Below are 24,788 nucleotides of genomic sequence, written 5' to 3'. Positions count from 1 at the left end.
GTAAAAGGTGAAGACAAAGGGGAGGCAAGCCAGCTTGGGCAGGGGGAGCCCTCCAACCCAGGCCAACTTGACAAAGGCTTTGACAAAATCAGAGATGCTCAAAGCACAGCTTACATGGTAAAGAGCCCTTTATCTGGCGAAAAGATCTAGCTCTCGTACAGGGCTTGCCTCAGGCATTGCTGGGGACTTCCCTGGGAAGAGCAGAACCCCTCCATACCCCCCTCCAAAAACAAAAACCAAAAAACACCAAAAGAACAAAAAAACCTACAGCAGATCCTGAAGGAGGTATAAGCTGGAGGCTATCAGTCAACCTATGCTGCTCCCAGCTGGTGGGAAGGCGGAGGTAGAGAGGGATACCAGTGCCCTGTGCTGGGTGAGCCTCCCCTCACTCTCAAACCCCTCAAATCTCACCCATTTCCCTGACTAGCATCTTCTCCCTTACCCTAGAAGTCTAGTTTCTTCTCACTTTTTAAAAAATTTTTGTTTAATGTTTATTCGAGGGACAAAGAGCTTGTGGGAGAAGGGCAGAAAGAGAGACACACACAGAATCTAAAGCAGGCTGCAGGCTCCCGAGCTGTCAGCACAGAGCCCCACGCAGGGCTCAAACCCACAAACCATGAGATCACGACCTGACCTGAAGTTGGATGCTCAACCGACTTAGCCGCCCAGGCGCCACTCTTCTCACATTTTTATCCACAGAGCAGTTAGTACGATAAAAATAATTCTTCTTTCCTGGTGAGAGGAGTCAACTTTTATATTCAAAGAGTCCTACCTACTACCTGGTCTTTCCCCTGGCTATAAATATGAAATATAAAGCTGCTCCCTTAATATGAGAAAGTGGTTGTGGCAAATTCTTGCTCTAAATGGGACTTTCTCCTTTATTTTTTTTAAATGTTTGTTTTTGAGAGAGAGGCAGGGGAGGGGCAGGGAGGGAGGGAGACAGAGAATCCGAAACAGGCTCCAGGCTCTGAGCTGTCAGCACAGAGCCCGATGCGGGACTTCAACTCACAAATTGTGAGATCATGACTTGAGCCAAAGTCAGATGCTCAACTGACTGAGCCACCCAAGCACCCCAGGATTTTGTCCTTCTTCTATTATTATTATTTTTACCAGTTATTTATTCTTGAGAGACAGAAAGAGACAGAGCACAAGGGGGGTGGGAGGGGCAGAGCAAGAGGGAGACACAGAATCTGAAGCAGGCTCCAGGCTCGGAGCTGTCAGCACAGAGCCTGATGCGGGGCTTGAACCCACAAACCACGAGATCATGACATGAGCTGAAGTTGGATACTTAACTGACTGAGCCACCAAGGTGCCCCTCTCCTTTTTATTATAAACACAAACAACTAAGGATGGCAAAAACAGAGAGTGACATTTGGGAGCAAAAGCTGACAGGTTTACTGCCCTGGATACACTCCCCGCCCTTCTGACTTCTTGCCTTCTCAGCTTTGGGGTTTAATGGTTTACCTACACCAGAGACTGATTTAGGGTAGGAGTGGTAGAAGCTGAAGAATCATTTTCTTAAATATTCACAACTAAATCCCTAAAACAGCATTTTGAGGAATCTGACTACATCCCTTGCCTCTACTTGCCATTTGATAAATGTTGATTGTGCTATTTAATTAATTCTGTAGAGAACAGGAATTTTACTCCATAAATTCAAAAATACAAGAAATAGCATATTCGTGATTTTTTAAAAACCAAATGGGCACCCCTGTGTCTTTCCTGTATTGAAATTTGGGAGTTTTATTGATATGTATCATTTTGAGGGATTCTTTTATAGGATAGATTCTTAAACATGGGATTTTTAGGACAGAAGGTCAATATATTTCAAATCTGAACATACAGTTCCATATACTGCCCCACACCCAGAAGTATGAAAGTTCCTGATTATCTACACCGTCACCAGCCTGGAAGTTATCAATCTTTTCAACTTTTGCCAAGCAGATGGGCAAAAATTCAATTTTGTTATTATTTTAATTTGCATTTCCCTGGCTACTGGTAATAGTGAGCAACTTTTTTATTTTTTATTTTTTTTTATTTTTATTTTTTTTTTAAATTTTTTTTTTCAACGTTTTTTATTTTATTTTTGGGACAGAGAGAGACAGAGCATGAACTGGGGAGGGGCAGAGAGAGAGGGAGACACAGAATCGGAAACAGGCTCCAGGCTCTGAGCCATCAGCCCAGAGCCTGACGCGGGGCTCGAACTCACGGACCGCGAGATCGTGACCTGGCTGAAGTCGGACGCTTAACCGACTGCGCCACCCAGGCGCCCCGTGAGCAACTTTTTTAAAAGTCTATTTATTGAGAGAGAGAGAGAGAGAGAATCCTAGGCAAGTTCTGCACTGCCAGCACAGAGCCTGATGTGGGGTTTAAACCATGAGCCGTGAGATCATGACCTGAGCCGAAATCAAGAATCAGAGGCCCAACCAAATGAGCCCCCTGGGATCCCCCAGGATGGAGCAGCTTGTAATGTCTCTACGGCACCTGCACTTCCTTTGGTCCACTGGCTCATTTGTCTTCTTACTGATTTATAAAAGCCTTATGCAAGTAAGGGCTCTTAACTCTCTTTTGTGTAGTATGCGACAAATATTTTCTTTCACCACTTGTCTTTTGACTGTCTATGGGCTAGCAAAGACAGAACCTCCTGCCCCTCAGCTCACAGTCCAAAGGGGGCATCAGATGAAAGATGGATAATAATAAGACCACTTGATAAAGTTATATACAGGTAATACATCACAATAAATGCCACAGGGGGTACTCCTAATATCTTCAGCAGGCAAAACTTGTTTTCATGTTAAAAAAAAATGCTTTTTAATGTGTAATGAACACAAGGTAACTCCATCGATGGCCACTGGCATACTTTTGTCATGAAGTCAGGCATAAAGATCACTACTTTAAGATTTTGCAAGAACTTGACCACTTTTAACCTCATTCAACTTCTACCACTTCTCACATGTCCTCTCTCAACCTGCCACCCCCAAATTCCATTCTTCCTCCAAGTGTTTCTATCCAGTCTTCTATTTTCAAAGTAATGGTATTTGTTAGTTTGTGATAGAGATTTTGGATAGATCTCCAGTGAGTCTTAGACTCTGAATATGCACATCAAAGAAACTGGAGAAGCCTTAGTGTCTTCAAATACTTGACTTTGCAAAGAGAAGTTTCAGACTTAAATATTTTTAAATTGGAGAATCTATTTTCTTGTTTAGTATTCACTTGTTTACCAAATATTAGATTGCATACCTTCTATATGCTTAGGCACTGTTTTAAATAGTGTGGATGTAACATTATATCCACATGTTCATGGAATTTACATCTTAGTTGGGTGAGAGAGAGACATTAAATGATAAAAATAGGGGCACCTGGGTGGCTCAGTTGGTTAAGTGTCTGACTCTTGCTCTCAGCTCAGGTCATGGTCTCATGGTTCGTGGGATTGAGCCCTGTGTTGGGCTCTGCACTGACAGCATAGAGCCTGCTTGGGATTTTGTCTCTCCTTCTCTCTGTCCCTCCCTTACTCTCTTTCAAAATCAATAAATAAATTTAAAAAATGGTAACATAGGGGCGCCTGGGTGGCTCAGTTGGTTAAGCGTCCGACTTCGTCTCAGGTCACGATCTCGCAGTCCGTGAGTTCGAGCTCCGCGTCGGGCTCTGTGCTGACTGCTCAGAGCCTGGAGCCTGTTTCAGATTCTGTGTCTCCCTCTCTCTCTGACCCTCCCTCGTTCATGCTCTGTCTCTCTCTCTGTCTCAAAAATAAATAAACGTTAAAAAAAATTTAAAAAAAATGGTAACATAAGTTTATGTCAATGGTGATACATACTATAAAGAAGAATAAGACAAGATAAGAAGAGTGGTATGAGTTGAACTGTGTCCCTCCAAAAGATGCTGATCTCCCAGTACCTGTGAATGTGACCTTATTTGCAAATTGGATCTTTGCAGATGATCAAGTCATGATAAGGCCATTAGTGCAGGCCCTAATCCAATAACAAGCGTCCTTATGAAAGGGGAAATTTGACACAGAGAGACATGTACACAGGGGGAACACGGCGTGAAGATGAAGGCACAGATCTGGATTATGCTTCTACAAGCCAAGGAACATCAAAGATTGCCAGAAAACCACCAGAAGCTAGGAGTGGGACATGGAATAGGTTCTCCCTCATGGTCTTCAGAAGAAACTGACTCTGGGGTACCTGGGTGGCTCAGTCAGGTAAGTGACTGACTTTAGCACAGGTCATGATCTTGCAGTCCATGAGTTCGAGCCCCATGTCAGGCTCTGTGTTGACAGCTCAGAGCCTGGAGCCTGCTTCGGATTTTGTGTCTCCCTCTCTCTCTGCCCCTCCCTGGTTCATGCTCTGTCTCTCTCTCTCTCTCTCTAAAAAATAAATAAACATTTTTAAAAAATTAAAAAAAAAAAGAACTGACTCTATCAACACTTTAAACTCAGACTTCTAGCTTCCAGAACTGTGACGCAATAAATTTCTATTGTATAAAACTTTTAGATTGTATTTTGTTATGACTGCCCTAGGAAACTAATACCAAGGGGGATATTCAGATTTTAGATGGGGTGATGAGGGAAGTTTCCATATGAAAAGAGAACAGAATACAGTCAAGAAGATAACTGGGAGAAGCATAGACCAGACAGAGGGAAGAACAGGTGCAAATACTCTCTGGTGGGAGCACATGAGTGGCAAGTGTAAGGATCACCAAGGTCAGGTTTCCTGATGCATTGTGAGCAAAGGGAAGGAAAGGGGGCGGTTAGAGATAAGGTCAGACCACATAGGGACCAACTGGCCATGTGTGGACAGTCGTCTTCTTCCCTGGGAAAGAAGAGAAGCCATTAGAGGGCTGTGGGCAGAAAAATGCCATCATCATTGTCAAAAGCAGCACATTGAGTTTTCTGTTAAGGAGAAAACAAATTCCAAGTTCCTGATTTATGGTTTCGCTTATGCATCTGTTTTAGCCAGGACTCCTGGGGTTGCAAGTGACACAGAATCAACTCAAACTCTCCTAAGCAATGGAGGGAAGTTATTAGCTCATATAACCAAAAAGCTCATGAGTAATTTAGGCAGAGCTGTGGATAAAACCTGTATCATCAATAATCTGTCTCCTTTTCTACTTCTTTCAATTCTCCTTTCCTCTGTGTTGACTTTATTTGCAGGTAGGCTTTTATTATCATGTGGCAAAAGAACCGCTAGAGGCTCTAGACTTTCATGCTTCTTAGTATTAGAAATCTCAGGAGAGATTCTTTCTCTCCTACATTCAAACAACCCCTCAAAGAGTGCCGTTGGCTTCCTTGGGTCATGAGCCTTGTCCTACAATAATCAGTGGTGGTTTCTAGAGATAGTTCTCTGACTAGCCTAAATCACATGTCCACTTCTGTGGCAAGGAAGCAGACTCACAGATTGTACTATCTAGGTAGATGAGGTACATTTACCAAAAGAAAGAGTTACGTCAGGGCCACAAAGTTGTACAGCTTCAGAACTCTTATTCCTGTTCGAGTCTGTATGAATGGGACTCACTGCAGCATACAATCCCTGAGAGAGCATACATGGTGGTCCCTGGTTCTCTAACCTAAGGAATGGGGAAAGGAAGCTGTACATGCAAAAATAACAGGCGTCCCCTGTTAGATGTAGAAGGCAGAAGTCATGAGCATCCACTGATGTAGTCCATACAGGTCAACATTCCAGGAAGAGAGCAGGATGGAGAGGAGAAAGAACAGATCTGACTGGAAAAGTCAAAAGATATTTTGCCAGAAGTCTCTACAGGATTTCTACCAACCTCCAGGTATTTAGCTGGTATTGTGCTACCTAGATCGATCCCGTTCTTCTTGACCATATTTCATAATTCATAGATGCTGGATATGTATTAAAATATGCCAAAGTGCCCATCTGCTGATTCATGGGATACCCTGACAACTCGACAAGTTGTGTCAATTCCTGCTTTTCTAGTTTCAGAGTTATTTGCTGCTTTATTCCCCCTCCCCAGTCAACTCCCAAAAATGTACAGTCCAATTATACATACTTGGAACAACTCCCTAATTAAGTAATGAGATCCTTAAAGAAAGGCACTTTTGTCATACTGCTATCACCTCTACTACTCATCTTGGTTTTTAAAAACCTAGAAATTTTGAAATACGAAAAACACCATGGAGAAGAAGATAATGTGTACCCATATATCCACCACCCTGATTTAGAAAATGTTAATATTTTGGGGCGTCTGGGTGGCTCAGTCAGCTGGGTGTCCAACTTCGGCTCAGGTCATGATCTTGCGGTCGGTGGGTTCGAGCCCCGTGTTGGGCTCTGTGCTGGTGGCTCGGAGCCTGGAGCCTGCTTCACATTCTGTGTTTCCCTCTCTCTCTGCTCCTCTCCCTCTCGCACTCTGTCTCTGTCTCTCAAAAATGAATAAATGTCAAAAAAAATTTAAATAATTTAATATTGTGACATTTGTTAAATAAAATATCACAGATAGAGTGTAAGCCTTCTTGTCACTTCTCATTACCTCCTACTCATTCATTCATTAATGCCGTCATTCATTACTTTCATTTTAAAAAGATTTATTGAGGGTGCCTGGGTGGCCCAGATGGTTGAGCATCTGACTCCAGCTCATAGGTCAGGTCATAGTCTCACGGTTTGTGAGTTCAAGTCTCACATCGGGCTTGCTGCTGTCAACGTGGAGCCTGCTTTGGATCCTCTGTCCACCCACCCCGCACCTCTTCCACTCTCACTCTCTCTCTCAAAAATAAACATTTTAAAAAATAAAATAAATAAAATAAAAAGATTTATTGAACAACTATATACTATGTTATAACACCATGGGATAAAAACAAATAAGATTGAGACTTACTTCCTTTCCTCAAGGTTCTCCCAATCTAGTAATGATATCCCCCAAATGATTGATAGTCTATTTTTAGTAGGTAGGTGTGAACATATAAAAGGGGGATGGACTAAAGAAATGACAGCTTCTGCATTGAAAAATTGACAATATAAGACCACAGTGGAAACCAAAGAGTGAGATGGATAAAATTCCAATTGCATTAACATAGTAACCACTTTGCCTCTTGTTTCTGATAGAATTGTATGGTAAATGCCCTTTTAGCAAATGAAAAACCTGCCACCAAATAGTTATTTGACACTGGTCAATTTTTATTACAGTTTTTGGTGCCTAGTCCATACTGAGCATAGAGACAGTATTAAAAGCTCAAAAAAAAAAAAAATCAATAGATAACTTTCAGGCCTAAAATTGTATAATTTTATACATTTTAAAAATTGTAATTGAGGAGAAAGAACTAAATACACTACACTGAAAAGCATAATACATTCAAATTCTTCTTATTCATAATTGACAATAAGTTCTCTAAAATCAGGTAACTGTAAGGCTTGCCTATTAAATGAGTAGTGGAAACTTTTCACAAGGGAAACTACTCTTTCAAGCTTGAATTTCTTCATATTCTGCCATTCTGCTGGGTCTGGTTTGCCTGGGTCTGCAATCGGGAAGACTGCAAGCCTATGTAGTGTCTCGGTGCAAATTAGGAAGTACCCCTTCTGGGCTCAGACAGCCCTGCCAGCTAGTGCCTCTGTGTGAAAAACTAGGCTCCCTTTCCGCAGAGACAGCCCCAAAGCAGCCCACACCAGCCCCACTCACCACCTTGGCCCAGCATGTTTGTGCACTGCACACTTTGTACAACCAGGTGCCTTGTTTCCAGTGCCAAAAGACATGGCTTTCAGCACACTACACCAAACACCTCCCAAGGCCGGGCACTTGGCCAGGCACTGGAAATAAAAGGGGGAGTAAGACAGAGTCTACCTTTGGTGTCTGGGAAGAGGGCCAAATAAACAGATCACCACAATAAGACCTAGTACAGTGATCAAGGAGAAACATAAACAGGATCACAAATGAAGGAACCACTCATTCTTCTTGGATGGGGCTGTGGTCAAGGAAAACTCAGAAAGGAAGAGGCTTCTGTATTGGGGTTCATAGAATGAGTAGACGTTCATGAGGTGGGAAAAGAGCATTAGAACACTGATGACAAGGATAAGATTGAGAGTCTCTCCTGCACCCCTGCTTTCTCAGGAAAGCACAGGGCTGCAACTTTATCACTTTGACCTAGATTTTGGGTCCCACCATTTTTGTTGGGTTTGTCTATGTCTCTTTTTGTCACTGAAGCGATCCAGACAAGCTTAGCAGTGAGGCTTGTATAAACAGTGTAAAAAACAGTGTTCATTTGCCAGGACTGTCCCTCCACATAGTTCTCTTGGGAGTCTGCAGAGGCAGGAGGTGGCTGGTCAAAGGCCAGGGATTTGGGAACATGGCCAAATGGCCTCCTTGAAGATATAGCACACAAGGACATTCCAGGAAGAGGGAGCAGTATAATACCACAGCATTTTGTTTGCCAGATGGAAATATCCTAGTGACAAACATATTTAATTTGGCTGCAGGTGTGACCCATGATTATGCAATAGAGTTGTGGATCAGCTAGAATGTAATTTTTCAAAGACGTAGACTGCTTATTTCCCTAGAAGGATCAGTTACTTTTGCCTAGAAAAGCTGTTCTAAGACCACAGACTACATTTCTAACTCTAATGAACCTTTCCCCCTGTTGGCCTGTGCTACTGGTTGCTAGAAGAATCAGGAGGAAGCATGTGTAGAGCATAGCTCCACAGAAGCCACTGTGACTCTCAGAAAAACAACTAGGTGTGTGTCCTTCTGGCAGGAAGTTAGAAAGGGCTTCTCTGGGTCATTAAGGGAGAGTGGTCATATGCAGGCATCAGACTGATTGTATAGGGTGGGGGCATCAGAGGCCATCACCTTCATTTCTTCCCCTATGGTAGGGACTCTGATGTTGCTGTGATGTACTAAAACGACAGTGTCCCCTGAACCTGTTTGTGGAGTTCAAGGAGGACTAGAAGCTTCACTGAGCACTGTTCTGCACAATAAGGATATCAACAACAAACCTGCTGACTGTGTTTTTACTGATTAGTTCCAAACTAGCTATTCCAGGCCACACACTCATAAACTAGGTTCTCCTTTGATGACCCCTGTGTTGAAATAAAAGGAGGTGGTGAGTTTTGCAGCACCAGCCCTCAGGAACTGCCTGAGAGCCCTCATTGCAACAATCTGATAACAGCAGAGAGTACTGAGAAATACCTCCCCGCCCATGTTTTCGATCCTCCAGTGCTCCAAACATTCTTTCTGAGGCTCTCACTGACTAGGGAATGGAAAACCTTAGCCCATATTAGTACCTACGTAAGAGTCATCAATGAGAACAAGAGACAAACTCAAAAACACTTTGTAAACAAAAGAACATTCCTACTAAGTAGCCAGGCACATTAAAATATGGCATGTTAAAAAAAAATAATAACCAGACCAAGGATATGTTGGCCTGTATTTAAGGACCCTGCAAAAGGGGATCACATGTCAATGAATATCACTGAGAAAGTATCATAAAGACTTCACATTCTTCAGCTTAGGAATGTGAAAAAGATAACCCCATTCCAACAGTTGCATATGCCAAAACTACAGGAACCATCATTTATTTCTCTCCTCTCCACTACTTTTCCCCATCAGTCTGTCAGCAAGTCAATCTCCAAATTATATATTGATCTGTCCATTTCTTTTTATGTCCTCTACCATCATCCCAGTCCAAGCCACAATAATCTCTTGCCCAGACAACCTCAATATCCCACCTACTGGTTTTTCTATACTCACTTTGGCTCCCCTCTACCTCTGATTTCAGTATGGGAACGTCTTTCTGAGCATAAACTAATGGAAGAAATTAAGAAAGTAAGAATTATATATATTTGACAACAAAGAAAGCTTAAAATCTTGAATGTTAAAAAACATCACCACACAAAGCCCTTAGCAGAAGTGAGAGGGTTGGGGCAAACAAAAAATTTACTTTTTACTATATTATCACTTATTACTATACTTACTATATTATTTCTGTATTATTTAATTCATTCAGTGAGTATGTATTTTAAAACTTCTTTTTTTTTTAATGTTTATTCATTTTGAGAGAGAGAGAGAGACAGTGCGAGCAGGGAAGGGGCGGGAAGAGAGGGAGACAGAATCTGAAGTAGGCTCCAGGCTCTGAGCTGTCAGCACAGAGTCCAACGCGGGGCTCAAACCCATGAATGGCGAGATCATGACCTGAGCAGAAGCTGGACGCTCAACCGACTGAGCCACCCAGACGTCCCTCAGTGAGTATGTGTTTTAAAATAAAAAAAAAAAAAAAATTGACACGAAAAACCATATTATAAACAACAAAAAATAAACAAAGTGTTAAAGTAGTTTACACAAACATAAGACTTAATAGATTTGAGAGCCTTAATATATAAAAGCTCATACAGATCAAAAAGAAAAACATTAAGACCATCAGCATTAAAATGGGTAAGGAAAAAAAATTATACTTTGAAATAAACTACTAGGTTTTTAACAAAAAAAACAATGAGTAAGGATGTTGACAATAAATCACTAGAAATCAAATATAAATACGTAGTAAACAAAAAATGTCCTATTTCACTGATGATTAAATAAATGAAAAATAAAAGTGAGATATCACTTTTGAATGTTAACATAGGAAGAGTGTTAAAAAATTTAATAAATCTGGGGCACCTGGGTGTCTCAGTTGGTTGAGCGTCCGACTTCAACTCAGATCACGATCTCATGGTTCATGAGTTCAAGTTCTGCATCTGGCTCAAGTGCTGTCAGTGCAGACCCCACTTGGGATCCTCTGTCCCCACTCTCCCCTGTGCCCCTCCCCTGTCTCTCTCTCTCAAAAATAAATAAAAATAAATAAATTAAATAAAATAAAGTTCACAGCTCTGTCTTAAAGTTCTTAAAAAGAATTAATAAATCTATCACTTTCATCCACATTTTGTGGGAAGACATAATTTCTTTGGTAAGAATCGTGACAATGTCAGACGTCTCAAAAGTTCACAGCCTTTGACTAGTGATTTTACTTCTAGGAATTTATCACAAGGTAATAATCACAGATATGCACAGAGATTCAACTACAGTGGTTCATCTAAGAATTATTTATAAAATCAAAAATTGGGGAAAACATAAGGATCAAATAACAAGAGCACAGTTAAGTCAATGGTGTTATCAGTAAGATAAGTAATAACATTGTCATCAAAAATGTTTATGAAGGCTCAATATAATCAAAATACCTATTTTTGTAAGTTGGATATAAATTTAACATAACTAAAAAAATAACTTTAGAATTTTTTTAATAGAAAAACTGATCCTAAAATTCAAATGGAAAAATAAATAAGAATGGCCAGGAAAATACTGGCAAGGGAAAAAAAGCAATGAGAAAGAACCAGTATTACCAGATATATATGAAAACATATTTTAAACTTGCAATAGGTAAGAGAGTACAGTGCTAGAATACTAATAGACAAATGGAACAGTATACACAGAAAACACATACATTAGTTCATTCCATGAAAGAGGAAGCATCTCAAGTCAAAGGGGGAAAAGGTGGACTGATGAATAAATGATGAACTAGATAGAAAGAAAAAAGTTGGATCCATGCTTTGCAACATTTATTTCCTCCAAAACAAACAAACAAAAAGCCAAGAAAGAAAAAAAACCAGAAGTTAAAAGTATAAAAGTACTAGAAGAAAACAAACAATAATTTAAAAAAATTTAATGGGAAGGTCTTTATAATGATTCAAAATCCAGAAGCATTGAAAGTAAATATTGATAAAGTCTGACTAAATACAAATATATTACAAAATTTCTACATGGGAAGATTTTACAAGAAAAGTCAAAGCCACAACAAACTGGGAAAAAAGTTGTGATCTATGTCCCAGACATAGGACTAATCTCCCTCATGTACACAGAGCTCCTACAAAGCAATACAGAAGGCCTGAAACCTATAGAAAAGTGAGCAAAGCTTATGAAAAGACAGTCTACAGGAAATGATATAAGAATAATTCTAAAACTATGAAAAAATGCTCATCTTCCCTCTGAATAGAAATGTAAATTAAAATTATACTGAAATACTACTTTTTAACTTAGCCAATTGGCAAAAATGTCAAAACTTTTGAGAGAACTGGGTTCTCTCACATCTAGTAGGAGTGCAAAATGCCATAAACCTTATCAAGGGAACTTAGCAGCATCTATCAAAAACACAATTTTGACCCAGAAATTGTATTTCTGGGAATTGATTTATACATTAGCATACAAAAGTAATGTACAAAGCTAATAATTTCAGTGCCAGTTGTCACAGGAAATGAATAGAAGAAAAACAAGTGTCTCCCACTAGAAGACCGGTTAAATTAACCAGTATGTACCTATAAAAAATTGGTGAAACTCACTATGACCTTCTATGGAAATACCTATAAGAGAAATTATGCTAATGTCATAATGTGAACAATATACTATCTTTTATATGAAAAGGTGGGGAGAGAGTAGAATCTATGTTCATATTTGTATATATGTATGTAAATAAAGGAAATGACTGTATTAGTATTCATGGCCATATAATGAATTATCCTAAACCTTAATGGGCTAAAACAACTGATATTTAATACCTCAGGGTTTCTGAGGGCCAAGGATCAGGAAGCCGCTTTGCCGGGTGGCTCTGGGGAGCTGTGGCACAGGGTCTCTCATGCAGTTGCAGTGAAGTTGTCAGGGTTGCAGTTCATCCAAAGGGGCTGGAACATCCACTTTTAATTTTCTTTTTTTAATGTTTAATTTTTGAGAAAGAGAGAGAGAGACAGCGCGCATGAGTGGGGGACGGGCAGAGAGAGAGACACACACACACACACAGAATCTGAAGCAGGTTACAGGCTCCAGGCTCCACACTGTCAGCACAGAACCCGTCACTGGGCTTGAACTCACAAACTCCGAGATCATGCCCTGAGCCAAAGTTGGACGCTTAACCTACTGAGCCACCCAGGTGCCCCAAAACTAAACAGATGCTTCAATACAGAGAACAAACTGGTGGTTGCCAGAGGAGAGGTTGGTGGGGGTAATGGGTGAAATATATAAAGGGGATTAAGAGGTACAAACTTCTGTATAAAATAAATGAATATAGAGATGAAAAGTACAGCACAGGAAATATAATCAGTAATATTGTAATAACGTTCTATGGTGACAGATGACGACTATACTTACCGTGCTGGGCACTGAGTAATGTACAGAGTTGTTGAATCACTATATTGTAGAACTGAACTAATATGACACTGTATGTTAACTGTGCTTAAAAAAAACAAAAACAAAAACAAAACCCAACCAGCTCAGCTTCAAGGGGGTGGGGAATAGACCACCTCTGATGAGAGTAGCTGCAAAAAATCTGTGGCCATATTTAACACAGGAATATATTACTTATTCCAAAAGAATAAAAATGTTCATAAGTAAATCTTAATGATATGGGAAAATTCATGTTATACTGTGATAAGCAGAGAGCAAAACTGTACACAACTTATGATTTATATCTCTACCACCATTGTCTCCTGGCTTCCCTGCTGCCTCCCTGACTACTCTATTTTTAGTATTTTTTCCTGTCTCCACTAGAGATAATGGCTCAACTCAAAATGCTTAAATAGTAAGGAATATGGATTCTTTCACATAACAGAAAGTTAGGAGGAAGGCAGCTCCAATGGCCGAAAATGCATCTACTGCTAATGTCAGCAGGGCTCCAGGGCCAGGTCAGCATTTCAGCTAGATGCTCCACGCTAGTTTCCCTCATGGCTGCATGATGGCTGCTTCAGTCACGAGCATCACATTCAAAACTGACAACATCCAGAGGAAGAAGAGGTATTTGTCTTCCTTGTGTCTCTCTGACCCCTCATCTCTTCATTTTGAAAAATTTTAAATGTACAGAAAAGTTGGGAGTGGTACAATGGCGACCCATATACACTCTACCTAGATTCAACAACTGATGACATTTGCCACACGGCACAATTGCTTAGCCTCCCACCTTCACTCTTTTTCCTGTATCATTTGACAGTAAGTTGCAGACATCATGACACTGTACACCTACATGATTCAGCCTGTATTTCCTAAGAATATATATGTCTCCTAAAGATCCACAACAACAGCATACTTAAGACAAATTAACAGTAACTCCCTAATATCACTTAATATACAGTCTATGTTCAAATTTCCTCATTAGTCCCTAAAATATATTTTATAGCTTATCTTTTTCAAACCAGAATCCAATCAAGTTGCATACACTGCATTTGGTTTTATATTTCTTTGGTCTTTTTTTTTTTTAAGTTTATTTATTTTTGAGAGAGAGAGAGAGACAGAGAGAGAGAGACAGAGTGCAAGCAGGTTAGGGGCAGAGAGAGGGGGAGACACAGAATCTGAAGCAGGCTCCAGGCTCTCAGCTGTCAGCACAGAGTTCGATGCGGGGCTCGAACCCACAAACAGTGAGATCATGGCCTAGGCTGAAGTCGGACACTTAACTGACTGAGCTGCCCAGGTGCCGTGATATTTCTTTGGTCTTTTTAAATTTAAAACATTCCCCCAATTCATTTCTCATGACATTGTGTTTTTCTTTTGAATTATTCTGATATATTTCCTCATGATGCCATTTATCTTGTTCCTCTTATCTTTATATATCTTGTGAACTTCAAAATTATATTTAGAAGCTTAATTAGATTTCTGTTAAACCTTTTTGGCAATAATATTTCATAAGTGAAATTGTATATTGTACCTTTATTACTGAGGCAAATTTCTCAGAAGCCCCACAGTAGACTTTTTCTTCAGTGTCATTGACCAGAGCAGGGAAACATGCACTGGCCTGGACCAATCACTGGTGATGGGAGTGGAAATACCACGCTTAGGTTCTTTTGTAAGATGTACATCTGTGGGCTGAGGATGGTACCTGGCTCTTCTAAGGGAGGAAGGGGAATACATGTACAAAAAGGGTTCTGCCAGGTGGAGGAAGCAGGAAGCATCCTTTCTCTGACCCCTTCTGTGCATCAGCAAGTTCCGCTGGTGCTACCTTCACCACATGATATTCACCCACTTTTCTCCATCTCCACTGCCACACCTGTCCACGTCCCCAACAACACTGGCCCAGGCTCCAAGCAGAAGCTCCTAACCAGTCCTCCTGCTTCCAGTCTATTCTCCAAATACGCACCAGAGCTGTCTTCTAAAATCTGAGTTTTTGGATTAGGCCAAACCCCTGCTTTAATCCCTCCAGGGCCTTCCTCGTGCACTTAAAATCCTCAATTCTCAACTTGGCCTACAAAAGATCGCAGCACCAAGGTTCCTGCTTACCTCTCCATTTTCACGTGGTCCACCCTCCTGCACATTCGGTAAATGCCAGCTGCAAGGCTTTCACTCTTTGAATGCGCCGGACCCTTTACTGATTCGGGGCTTGTGCACATGCAGTTTTCTTTTGTGGAACACTACCCCCACCTCCATGCACACACACACTCTTCGCCTGGTAGCAGAATGCAGTAGTTGTTACGGGCTCGAATTGTGTTTCCTCCAAATTCATATGTTGAAGTCCTAACGAACCTCCAGTACCTCAGAATGTAACTGTTATTTAGAGATAAAGTTTTCAAAGACACAATTAAAGTAAAATAAGGTCATTAGGGTGGGCCCTAATCCAATGACTGGTGTCCTTATAAAAGATAATATGAGGACACAGATATAGAGGGAAGAGCATGTGAAAACACAGGGAGAAAGTGACCATCTACAAGTCAAGGAGAGAAGCCTCAGAAGAAATCAACCCTGCTGACACTTTGATCTTGGACATCTAGCCTCTAGAATTGTAAGGAAATAAACTTCTGTTATTTAAGCCACCTGGTCGATGGTACTTCATTACAGCTGCCCTAGCAAACTAACACAGCAGGTAAGCAGGTAGACTGGAGCAACCTTCCCAGATGTAAATCCTGACTCTGCCAAATACTAGCTGTGTAATTTTGGGCAACTTACTTAACATTTTCATGTTTTGGTTTCCCTTTCCATAAAATGGGGATGACAACAATAGCACCAACACAGTGGCAGCCATCCAGTCTTCCCTAGACTGAGGGGTTTCCCGGGATACAGGACTTTCAGGGCTAAAACCTGAACAGTCCCCCTGAACTGAGCATGGTTGTTGTGAGACGGAATTAATATGGGCAGCACACTAGAAGAATGCCCAGCACGTGGTAAGCACTCAATAAGTAACAGGTTTGGCACTATTATTATTATTATTATTATTTATCATATTTCATATCTCTGTTTAACTGCACTTTCTCAGAGATACTTTTCCTGACTCCATAATCTGGATTAGGACTCGCTATTAAATTTTTTCATAGTATAAAGTTCATTTTTTTTTGTTAGTGGTACCCCAATATCCATTCTCCTCATTTTCAGTAATAATAGGACCCGTGATTTCTAACTGGGCACATGGCTGCCTGGAATAAAAACTACTTCCCAGCTTCCCTTGTAGAAAACTAAATTCTGACTAATGCGATATGAGCAGATGTGACACATGTAGATTCTGGCTTGTACCCTTAAAGCAGGAGATTCTTAACCCAAGGAAGTTGTGCACGGAATTCATGGAGTCGGTGAACTGGAATGGGAAAAAAATTACATCTGTGTTTTCATGAATGGCTAATGGAAATTTAGCATTTGCTTCAATTAGGAATACAGGCAACGAAGCATAAAAGTATTAGCAGTAACTATGATCTTGTCACCAAATGAAATCACAGATGTTTTCATATCACATAATAGTTTTGTAAATATCTAATATATCATGTTCATCACCACTATGAAATTTGAAATTAGACTCACTGCAACTCTTATTAGTTAATGCTTAATGAAGCACATGCATTGCTATATGCCATGGCATAGAAATGACTTCTTTAAAAAAAATTTTTTTTAACATTTATTTATTATTGAGAGACAGAGAGAGTGAGCAGGGGAGGGGTAGAGACAGGGGGGAGACACAGAATCTAAAGTAGGCTCCAGGCTCTGAGCTGTCAGCACAGAGCCCGACGCGGGGCTCGAACTCATGATCTGTGAGATCATGACCTGAGCCGAAGTCAGTCACCTAACCAACTGAGCCACCCGGGCGCCCCAGAAATGACTTCTTATTTATTTAATTTATTTAATTTGAGAGAGAGACAGCAAACGCTTCCTCTCAGAGGGAGAGGGAAAGAGAGAGAGAGAATCTTAGGCAGGTTCCACACTCAGCACGGGCCTGGCATGGGGTTCGACCCCACAACCTGAGCTGAAATCAAGAGTCAGATGCTCAACCAAATGAGCCCCACTCCCCCCCCCCCCCCCCCCCCCGCCAAACCAAATGACTACTCTCTTAAAGAGAAGGGCATCTTGCCCCTTCTGCTTTCACTCTTGCTGCTGGCTGCCATGTGGAACTAACAGTGGGCCATCCTGGACTTACAGGTGAAGGCTCCACTCCTCAGATGGTAGAATGAGCAGACTGCAAGAGCCTGGGGCTCAGCGATCTTGGAATCTCCAGGCAACCTGAGACTGCTTGCACCCAAACTGCCAGAGGACTCAATGTCTACTTTGTCTGCAGCACTGTTATTTTGTGTCTTAATTTGAGCAGCTGAACTCATAACCTCATTAACACAATAGCAGTTATCACATTTTGTAATTATATATTTATTTGTGATGACTTTTTGTGTAAATGTCTTTACTACTAAAGAATAAAGCTCGGGGCGCCTAGGTGGCTCAGTTGATTGGGTGTCCGACTTCGGCTCAGGTCATGATCTCGCGGTCCGTGAGTTCGAGCCCCGCGTCGGGCTCTGTGCTGACAGCTCAGAGCCTGGAGCCTGTTTCAGATTCTGTGTCTCCCTCTCTCTCTGACCCTCCCCCGTTCATGCTCTGTCTTTCTCTGTCTCAAAAATAAACGTTAAAAAAAAAATTAAAAAAAAAAAAAGAATAAAGCTCTTTGAAGACATGGAACATGTCTATTTGCTTACCCTAGAATCCTGGTTCCTGGTACAGTGTAGGAACATAATAGACTTTCAATAAATGCTTTAGAATGAATGAAATAATAGCATAATAAATGTTTATGACCATGTTTGGCTATTCAAATATTATAGAGGCAATATATAAAAACAAGCAAAAAGCCTATGCACAGAGAAAAGGTTAGATCTAATACCAAAATGTAAACAGTAACTGTTTGAATTATTGGTTTTAGCATGATTTTTCCCCCTACATTTGCCTATATTTTCCATATTTCCTTTAATCATATATATGTATAGCATTAAAGAATATGTGTGTGTGTATAATTAAAGAATATAAAGTATATACATATATATCATTAAAAGAAGTCTAAAATATATAGGCAAATGTGTGTATGTATGTATGTATATATATACTATATATATTATATATATACATAAATATATATATATAGTGTGTGTATGTGTGTGTGTGTATATATATATATATATATATATATATATATATATAATGAAAAACATGTAACAAAACAAAATGGACCAAGAAGTCGGTTGATCCCTGAGGGCCTTGGAGAAGGAGGAGAAAGTGTGTGGAGTATTTTTCTCCTGGGAGATTTAACCAGCTGTGGTCTGGTGTAGACCTTCCCAGACCATTTAGATGCTCAAGGTGTCATGTAAAAGCCAAAATGCCAGACTGACTTTTAACAGAAGGAATGAAACTCACTTTTCGGCAGAGGCCATGAAAAAAATGAGAGGGGGAGAAATATTATGGGACAATAAGGCATAGCTCTTTAAAATATAGCAATCAACCACAGGACAATCTTTATTGAGCTAAAGCTTGGAAAGAAATGTTATTATATTTCATCCATAATTACACAGATGGAACACCTCACCATGGAGAGTCATATATTCAGAAAGGATATAGTGAGCAACTGTCACAGCTAAAGGCCAAGTTAACAAATTGTGCCTCTATGGTTATTTACTTATAAAAGTCAATTTTGGAGTTAAGCACTGAGGTTTTGCCTTGATTGCAATCTTGACTGAATGAAAGTGTATGCCTATTTCAAATATATTCGTTTTGATATCAAGTAATTAGACTAAGGAAATATTTTATGTGCTCATAACTCTAAAAAATTAATTTCAACGGGCACCTGGGTGGCTCAGTTCGTTGAGCGTCTGACTCTTGGTTTTGGCTTAGGTCATGATCTCATGGATTTGTGGGTTTGAACCCTCCATTGGGCTCTGCTCTGACAGCGCAGAGCCTGCTTGAGATTTTCTGTCTCCCTCTCTCTCTGCCCCTCTCCTGCTTGCTCTCTCTCTCTCAAAAGAAACTTAAAAAAAAACATTAATTTCAAGATTAGCAAATAACAGATGTTCTTATAAATGTTAGTTGGTGACAGTGTGTTATCCACAGCATAATTTTAAAAGTCTTTAATTTTTCCTCTACTTCCATTAATTGGAATTCTGCCTTAAAGTTTATGTATCTATAGGCTCATAACACTTTTAGTATGCATGACTTTGATTTGCATTAATTTGTGATTACTAGAAATGGTATTTTTCAATACAGATTGATTGGCCTGGAAGTGAGAAAACTAAATATGTCCATCAGACAGATATGAAACTGGGTAATGGAAATAAAATAGAAGATAAGTTAATAATAGCTAATGGTAGCTGTTAAAGAATAGTTTTTAACAAAACTGTAGAAACATGACTCTCATACAGCTATAAAATGAAGACATGTCAAAAATTTCATTTAAAGAGTGCCTCTTGATCTTAGGGTTGTAAGTTTGAGCCCTATGTTGGGTGTAGAGATTACTTAACAAATAAAATATTAAAAAAATTTTTCATTTAACTCATTAGTTAGTGTGGGAACCAGTAAGACGTTGCAATCAATTCAAAGAAATAATCAAAGTACCAGACTATATGGGCAGTCAGGAATGCTTAAGTAAATCTGCTTAACACATACGAAACTGGTCAATATCCATAGAATAATAACCAACTGAAACTCCTATGAACATAATTTGTATGTTTATGGACAAGAATAATGTGCACTGTTGTCAATATTCTGTAACTTAGAGAAATGTAAAATAGCTCAAAGATGATGAAAGGCACCAAGAACTCTTAGACTCAAATAACCTGAACAATGTCTAGCTTACCATTGGGACACAATCGTTTTGCTCCTTTTAAACTCTTTTGTTTTTTAATTTTTAAATTATATTTTAGAGAGAGAGAGAGTGTGGGAGCTGGGGAAAGGGGCAGAGGGAGAGAGAATCCCAAGCAGACTCCAAGCTCAGCATGGAGTCTGATGCAGGGTTCGATCCCACGACCCTGGGATCATGACCTGAGCTGAAATCAAGAATTGGCCACTCAACCAGTCACCCAGGTGCCCCTAAAAAGTCTTTCTTAATGTTTTCCGTACATAGCTGACTTGTGTTGAGTGCTATTTACGGGCGAGACACTGCCTAGGTGCCTTAAATACATCAGCTCATTTAATTTGTACAAGAACCTTATGAAGTAGGTTTTATTATTATTTCCATTTTGTAGGGCAAGTATCTGAGGCACAAGAAAAGGTAAATCTGTCACCAAAGGTCGCAGAGATAGTAGGAAGTGGGACCAGGATCTGAATCCAGGTTTTGTATCAGCTACAAAACCAAGTATGTGAGTATGTAAAGGAAGAGAAATTGATGGACCTGATCAGTCACATTACATTAGATATAGAAGAGGGAAGACAGAAGGATGACTCCACAGTACTTCCCCTGGTTGTGAGAAGGGAATTACTGTCCAGTTAAATAAAGAAACTAAAAAGGGGAGTTAGTGGACTTTGAAGTCATGGCAAGATGTCCAGATGGAAAATTCCAGCTGGGCAGGAGATCAGAACTAGAGATGTAGATGCATGATTTTTTTTTTTTCTTTTACATATCAGGCTTAAATTGTGGTATCAAAAACACTAATAGTGTGTGTCTGTCAGAGCTAAAGAGAGAGAAGAGAACATTATGAAGGAGGGACTGAGGTCCTGCATAGGCTGCAGAGGCAGTCTTGGCAGTAAAACCAAAGCAGGGTTAATTGGAGAGAGTTGGTAGGACCATGCATACACTCCTTTGGGTTTAAGGAGAAACATTAAACTGGAGTCACAAATGCAAATAGGGTTGAGGCTGAAAAGTAAATAGAGGGCATATATCATGGAAGGGCTTTATCCAATGAGTAGTAAAGGCTGTCAAGCAAGCAAGGATCATGATCGGATGTACACTTTTTTTTTTAATGTTATGTTTATTTATTTTTGAGAGAGCGAGATAGAGTGAGAGCAGGGGAGGGGCAGAGAGAGGGAGACAAAAATCCGAAGCAGGCTCCAGGCTCCAGGCTCTTAGCTGTCAGCACAGAGCCCAACGTTGGGGCTCGAACTCAGGGCGGTGAGATCATGATCTGAGCTGAAGTCGGACGCTCAACCGACTGAGTCACCCAGGCACCCCCGGATGTACACTTTAGAAAGAACCAGCCTGGCTACTGCATGAATAGACCGGGCAAATCTGGGAGGCAGGAGGTATCACTGGGATCCAGAGGTAGGCAGAGATGGATGGCTTGGACCAGGTCAGGTCATGGCAACTAGACCCAGCTTTAATATTTGAGAGACTGCGGGTAAGAGTACCAAAGGAGGCTCACATACTATGTGAATACTGAAAAGTTATAAATTAAGCTAGTAAACTGTCAAATAAAATATTCTCTATCCTCCTACCTTGATAAATACATCTTCAGAAGGACCCGGAAGGAAGGAGGAGAGACAGCGTGGGGTCCGCCGATTTCGGCGGGGCTTTTCTGGAACCCACAAAGCAGAAGAGCGCGGCGGCGACGACCCAGATGCAGAGGAGCACAGCGACACCTGGCTCCCTTCCGAGCGGCGTCCCCAGGCCGTCAGCCCGCCGCTGAGAAGTGGGCGGGTGGACCTGAGGAGGCGTGGCGGGGTCGGAGGGCACGCGGCGTCGGTGTCATGGCGGCCTCCGTGCTGGGTTCCACCTGCGGCCCGTTGCGGCTCGGCGTTACCGGCCTATGCCGCCGCCGGCCGCCCCGGGGCCTGTGGGCTCGTGCGCGGCGGCTCCCGGGGCTCGCGGGGTCCGGGCGGAGCGTGGCCGCGGCCAGCGGATCGGGCGCCTCGGGCACCGACCGCTATTGCATGGAGCTGCTGCGGTGAGCGAGCCCGGCCTGCGCTGGCAGGTGGTCCGGGAGTGGCCCGGAGGGACCCGGGTGGGTGCGGCGGGACTCGGGGCTGGCCGGGGCGAGCCGGTTGGCGGGGACTGAGGCCACCGGAACTTTCGCGCAGGCCACGAAAGCGTGGCAAAACTTCTCGTCTGTCACCTTGACTGAACCTTAATTTTTACCTAAACCTACTGCATGCACAGCTTTGTAAAAGTTTGACGGACGACTAGTAATTTTTACCTAAGTGAGTTCTTCTGTGTCAGGCACTATGCAAAGTACAAGTAGTTTACTTAATCTTCTTTACAGATTGTGATGCACAGATGTAGACCTACCGTTTAGGGTTATGAGGATTAACGCGTTTAGAACAGTGCCTGGCACAAAGCAAGGGCACAGTTAGTACAGTATAAGCCATTATTATCTTTTTTAATGGATGAAGATACGAAGGTTTAGAGAGATAAGGGAATTTACCAGAGGTTGAGTAGAATAGTATAAAGTTAGGGCCTAATGACAATTTTGTTCAGCCTTGATAACACCGGAAGGACTTGGCGCATGGCAGTCGCTGTTAATCATGCGCGGAATCATTAGAAGAATCAGGTCACCAGGTGACCTAGTGAGTCTGGGCAGGGGCCAGTTTTGGAATTATGCCTGACTGCAAAGATCAATGGCTTAGCCTCTGGTGCCCTTCTGCCGCCTTTGACTTATGACCTTGGTGAAAGGCTCAAAAAAGTACCTGGTCTGAAGAACTTCTGGGAAATGCTAGAATAATTAAGCTACCTTGGATTTGACTGGACTAGTAAATCCAAATTTTTTATATTCAATTTTAGCAAAATGTAGCATAACAACAGAATTCTCATGCATTTCAGCATTTTGTTTTGTTTTTAATCACTTTTTAAAATAATGTTTCTGCCCTATTTGTGGATTACTTACAGGGGAAACAAGATAACAATAGTGGAAATCAGAGCAATAAGCCAAAATTCCTAAAAAGTTACACACATTTTTATATATTTTAAAGTATCATTTTTTGATAAACACAAGTTATCAAAATGTATACTGCCCATATCCACTTACTTGTTCAGGGCAATTTTTGACACCAGGAGCGTCCTAACTTCTGTATCCAGAGGTAAATAATCACTCTTCCTAATTTCTTATGTATTACTATATAGAAGTAATAGTATCATCACTATGTTATAGTATATGTATATATAGTTATTATACTATTCTTTTAGTAATAGTTTATGGGTATCACATGACAGTTTTCTCAAATTTGTATTCACAAATGGGCAGATACTTAGTTTGTCTATGTAGATATTTGAGTGGAATGGAGCCTTCTGACTAGTGATTTATTAAAAAGCCTGGATTTCACAGGCATACTTCATCTGCATTTATTAATCCTAGGTTCATCATTTGGGAAAGTTGCATTAAAATTCAGCTATTTGCTCTTTTGTAAATTTCTACTCCTACGTTATAGCCTGGTTATGAGGGTTAAATGTGATGATGTATGTAAAAATGCTGTACATAACAAACGCACAATAGTAGTTTCATTCAAAAACAAAATGAAACTTGAAAGGAAGACTGCACTTTCTGGCTTCAGATTGTCCATTAATCTTTGAAAAATTTGGCCTCTGAAATTATTCATGCGAGGTCGTTTTGGACATGTATCTTATGCAAGGCTTCCAAATATTGGAAAAGATACCAGGCCAGAAATTTGGGTTAGCCATCCAGAGCTCTGCTAGGAATCTAGGTTCCTGGGAATATCTCAAACCTAATTTACATAGGCATCTTGGGGCTTGTTTTGAGGAACCCCAAGCCTGCCTCAGGCTTTGGAATTAGTGCTATAAAGGGGTAAGGAGATGTTAGTGAAGATGTCTGACAGTGCACCTGTTTTCCATCCTCCCTCTACCTCATTGGAGAACCACTTTTTTGTGCTTCAGTGGCACAGGTCCATGGAAATAGCACAGCAGTCCTGACAGCAGATATGCTTATTTATCATATGTCTGTCTCTCCCTACCAGACTGAGGTCTATACCTATCTTCAGTGTCTAGACAGTGCTGGCGCATAGCAGGCCCTGAATAAATGTTGTAATTAGTGAATGAATGAAATGCCCTATTGCTGTACAAAACCGTCATAGTGTGGCATTTCTATCTGAAAGAGTTCAATAATTAGACCTTGGTTGGCTACTTAAGATATCCTTGTATACCAGTAATCAGTATTTATAACACTGATCCTGAGTGATGAAAAAATGGTTAAGTAATCAGTATATCTTACTCAATATAAAGAAGTTGGTAATATTGTTAGAAAAATTTCCAGCCAAAATTAAACACACACACACACACACACACACAACACAGAACACAACAACTTTACAGAGAAACCCTTATTTGTGTAGAGTATCTTATTTCCCAAAGGTTGTTACCATACTAGTATATCTTCATTTTTCATTTCCCTGTAAGAAACCTGATGTACTTCACATATTGGTTATTTTTAGGAGATATGAAACAGGTAGGTTATCAAGCCTCATTTTGGAAATTAGGAAATAGATGTAGCAGATATCACTTCTGTCAGCTAATTGGATAGAAATTAAGATTGTAATCTTGATTGCTATTCAGTGTTTTCTCTCTGTTTCATATTAATTTCTGAGTGTTTTAAACACTTTTGACGTTCAGAGACTTTTAATATTAAAATTTAATTTTAAAACATATCTATATGTATTTTTTTTTTTAA

At 40.6% G+C, this 24,788-nt stretch overlaps 2 protein-coding genes across 16 annotated transcripts in view; one reads left to right on the top strand and one right to left on the bottom strand.

Moving 5' to 3' along the window:
- TP53INP1 (tumor protein p53 inducible nuclear protein 1) overlaps nucleotides 1-24,788 on the bottom strand; it is a 155,269-nt gene that overhangs the window by 76,619 nt on the left and 53,862 nt on the right. For 4 of the 9 annotated variants that reach the window (XM_049633102.1, XM_049633104.1, XM_049633114.1 and 1 more), the window contains one exon: nucleotides 12,534-12,679. The exons of 3 other annotated variants lie outside the window; for them this stretch is intronic. The gene's annotated coding sequence lies outside the window, so the exon portion shown is untranslated. Of the gene's footprint in view, nucleotides 1-12,533; nucleotides 12,680-21,609; nucleotides 21,856-24,788 lie in introns of those variants that run through there. 2 more of the 9 variants (XM_049633105.1, XM_049633110.1) reach the window with 2 other exon arrangements.
- NDUFAF6 (NADH:ubiquinone oxidoreductase complex assembly factor 6) overlaps nucleotides 21,848-24,788 on the top strand; it is a 30,729-nt gene continuing 27,788 nt past the window's right edge. For 2 of the 7 annotated variants that reach the window (XM_049633094.1, XM_049633093.1), the window contains exon 1: nucleotides 21,848-22,058. In XM_049633094.1, the coding sequence (XP_049489051.1) occupies nucleotides 21,921-22,058 (138 nt within the window). In that variant the 5' untranslated portion in view covers nucleotides 21,848-21,920. Of the gene's footprint in view, nucleotides 22,059-22,110; nucleotides 23,188-24,788 lie in introns of those variants that run through there. The other 5 variants (XM_049633095.1, XM_049633096.1, XM_049633097.1 and 2 more) reach the window with 4 other exon arrangements.

Source organism: Panthera uncia, chromosome F2 (genome assembly GCF_023721935.1).
Source record: "Panthera uncia isolate 11264 chromosome F2, Puncia_PCG_1.0, whole genome shotgun sequence".
NCBI classification, from domain to species: domain Eukaryota; kingdom Metazoa; phylum Chordata; class Mammalia; order Carnivora; family Felidae; genus Panthera; species Panthera uncia.
The sequence above is the reverse complement of the archived record's forward strand: the minus strand, read 5'-3'. Positions and strand labels throughout refer to the sequence as shown.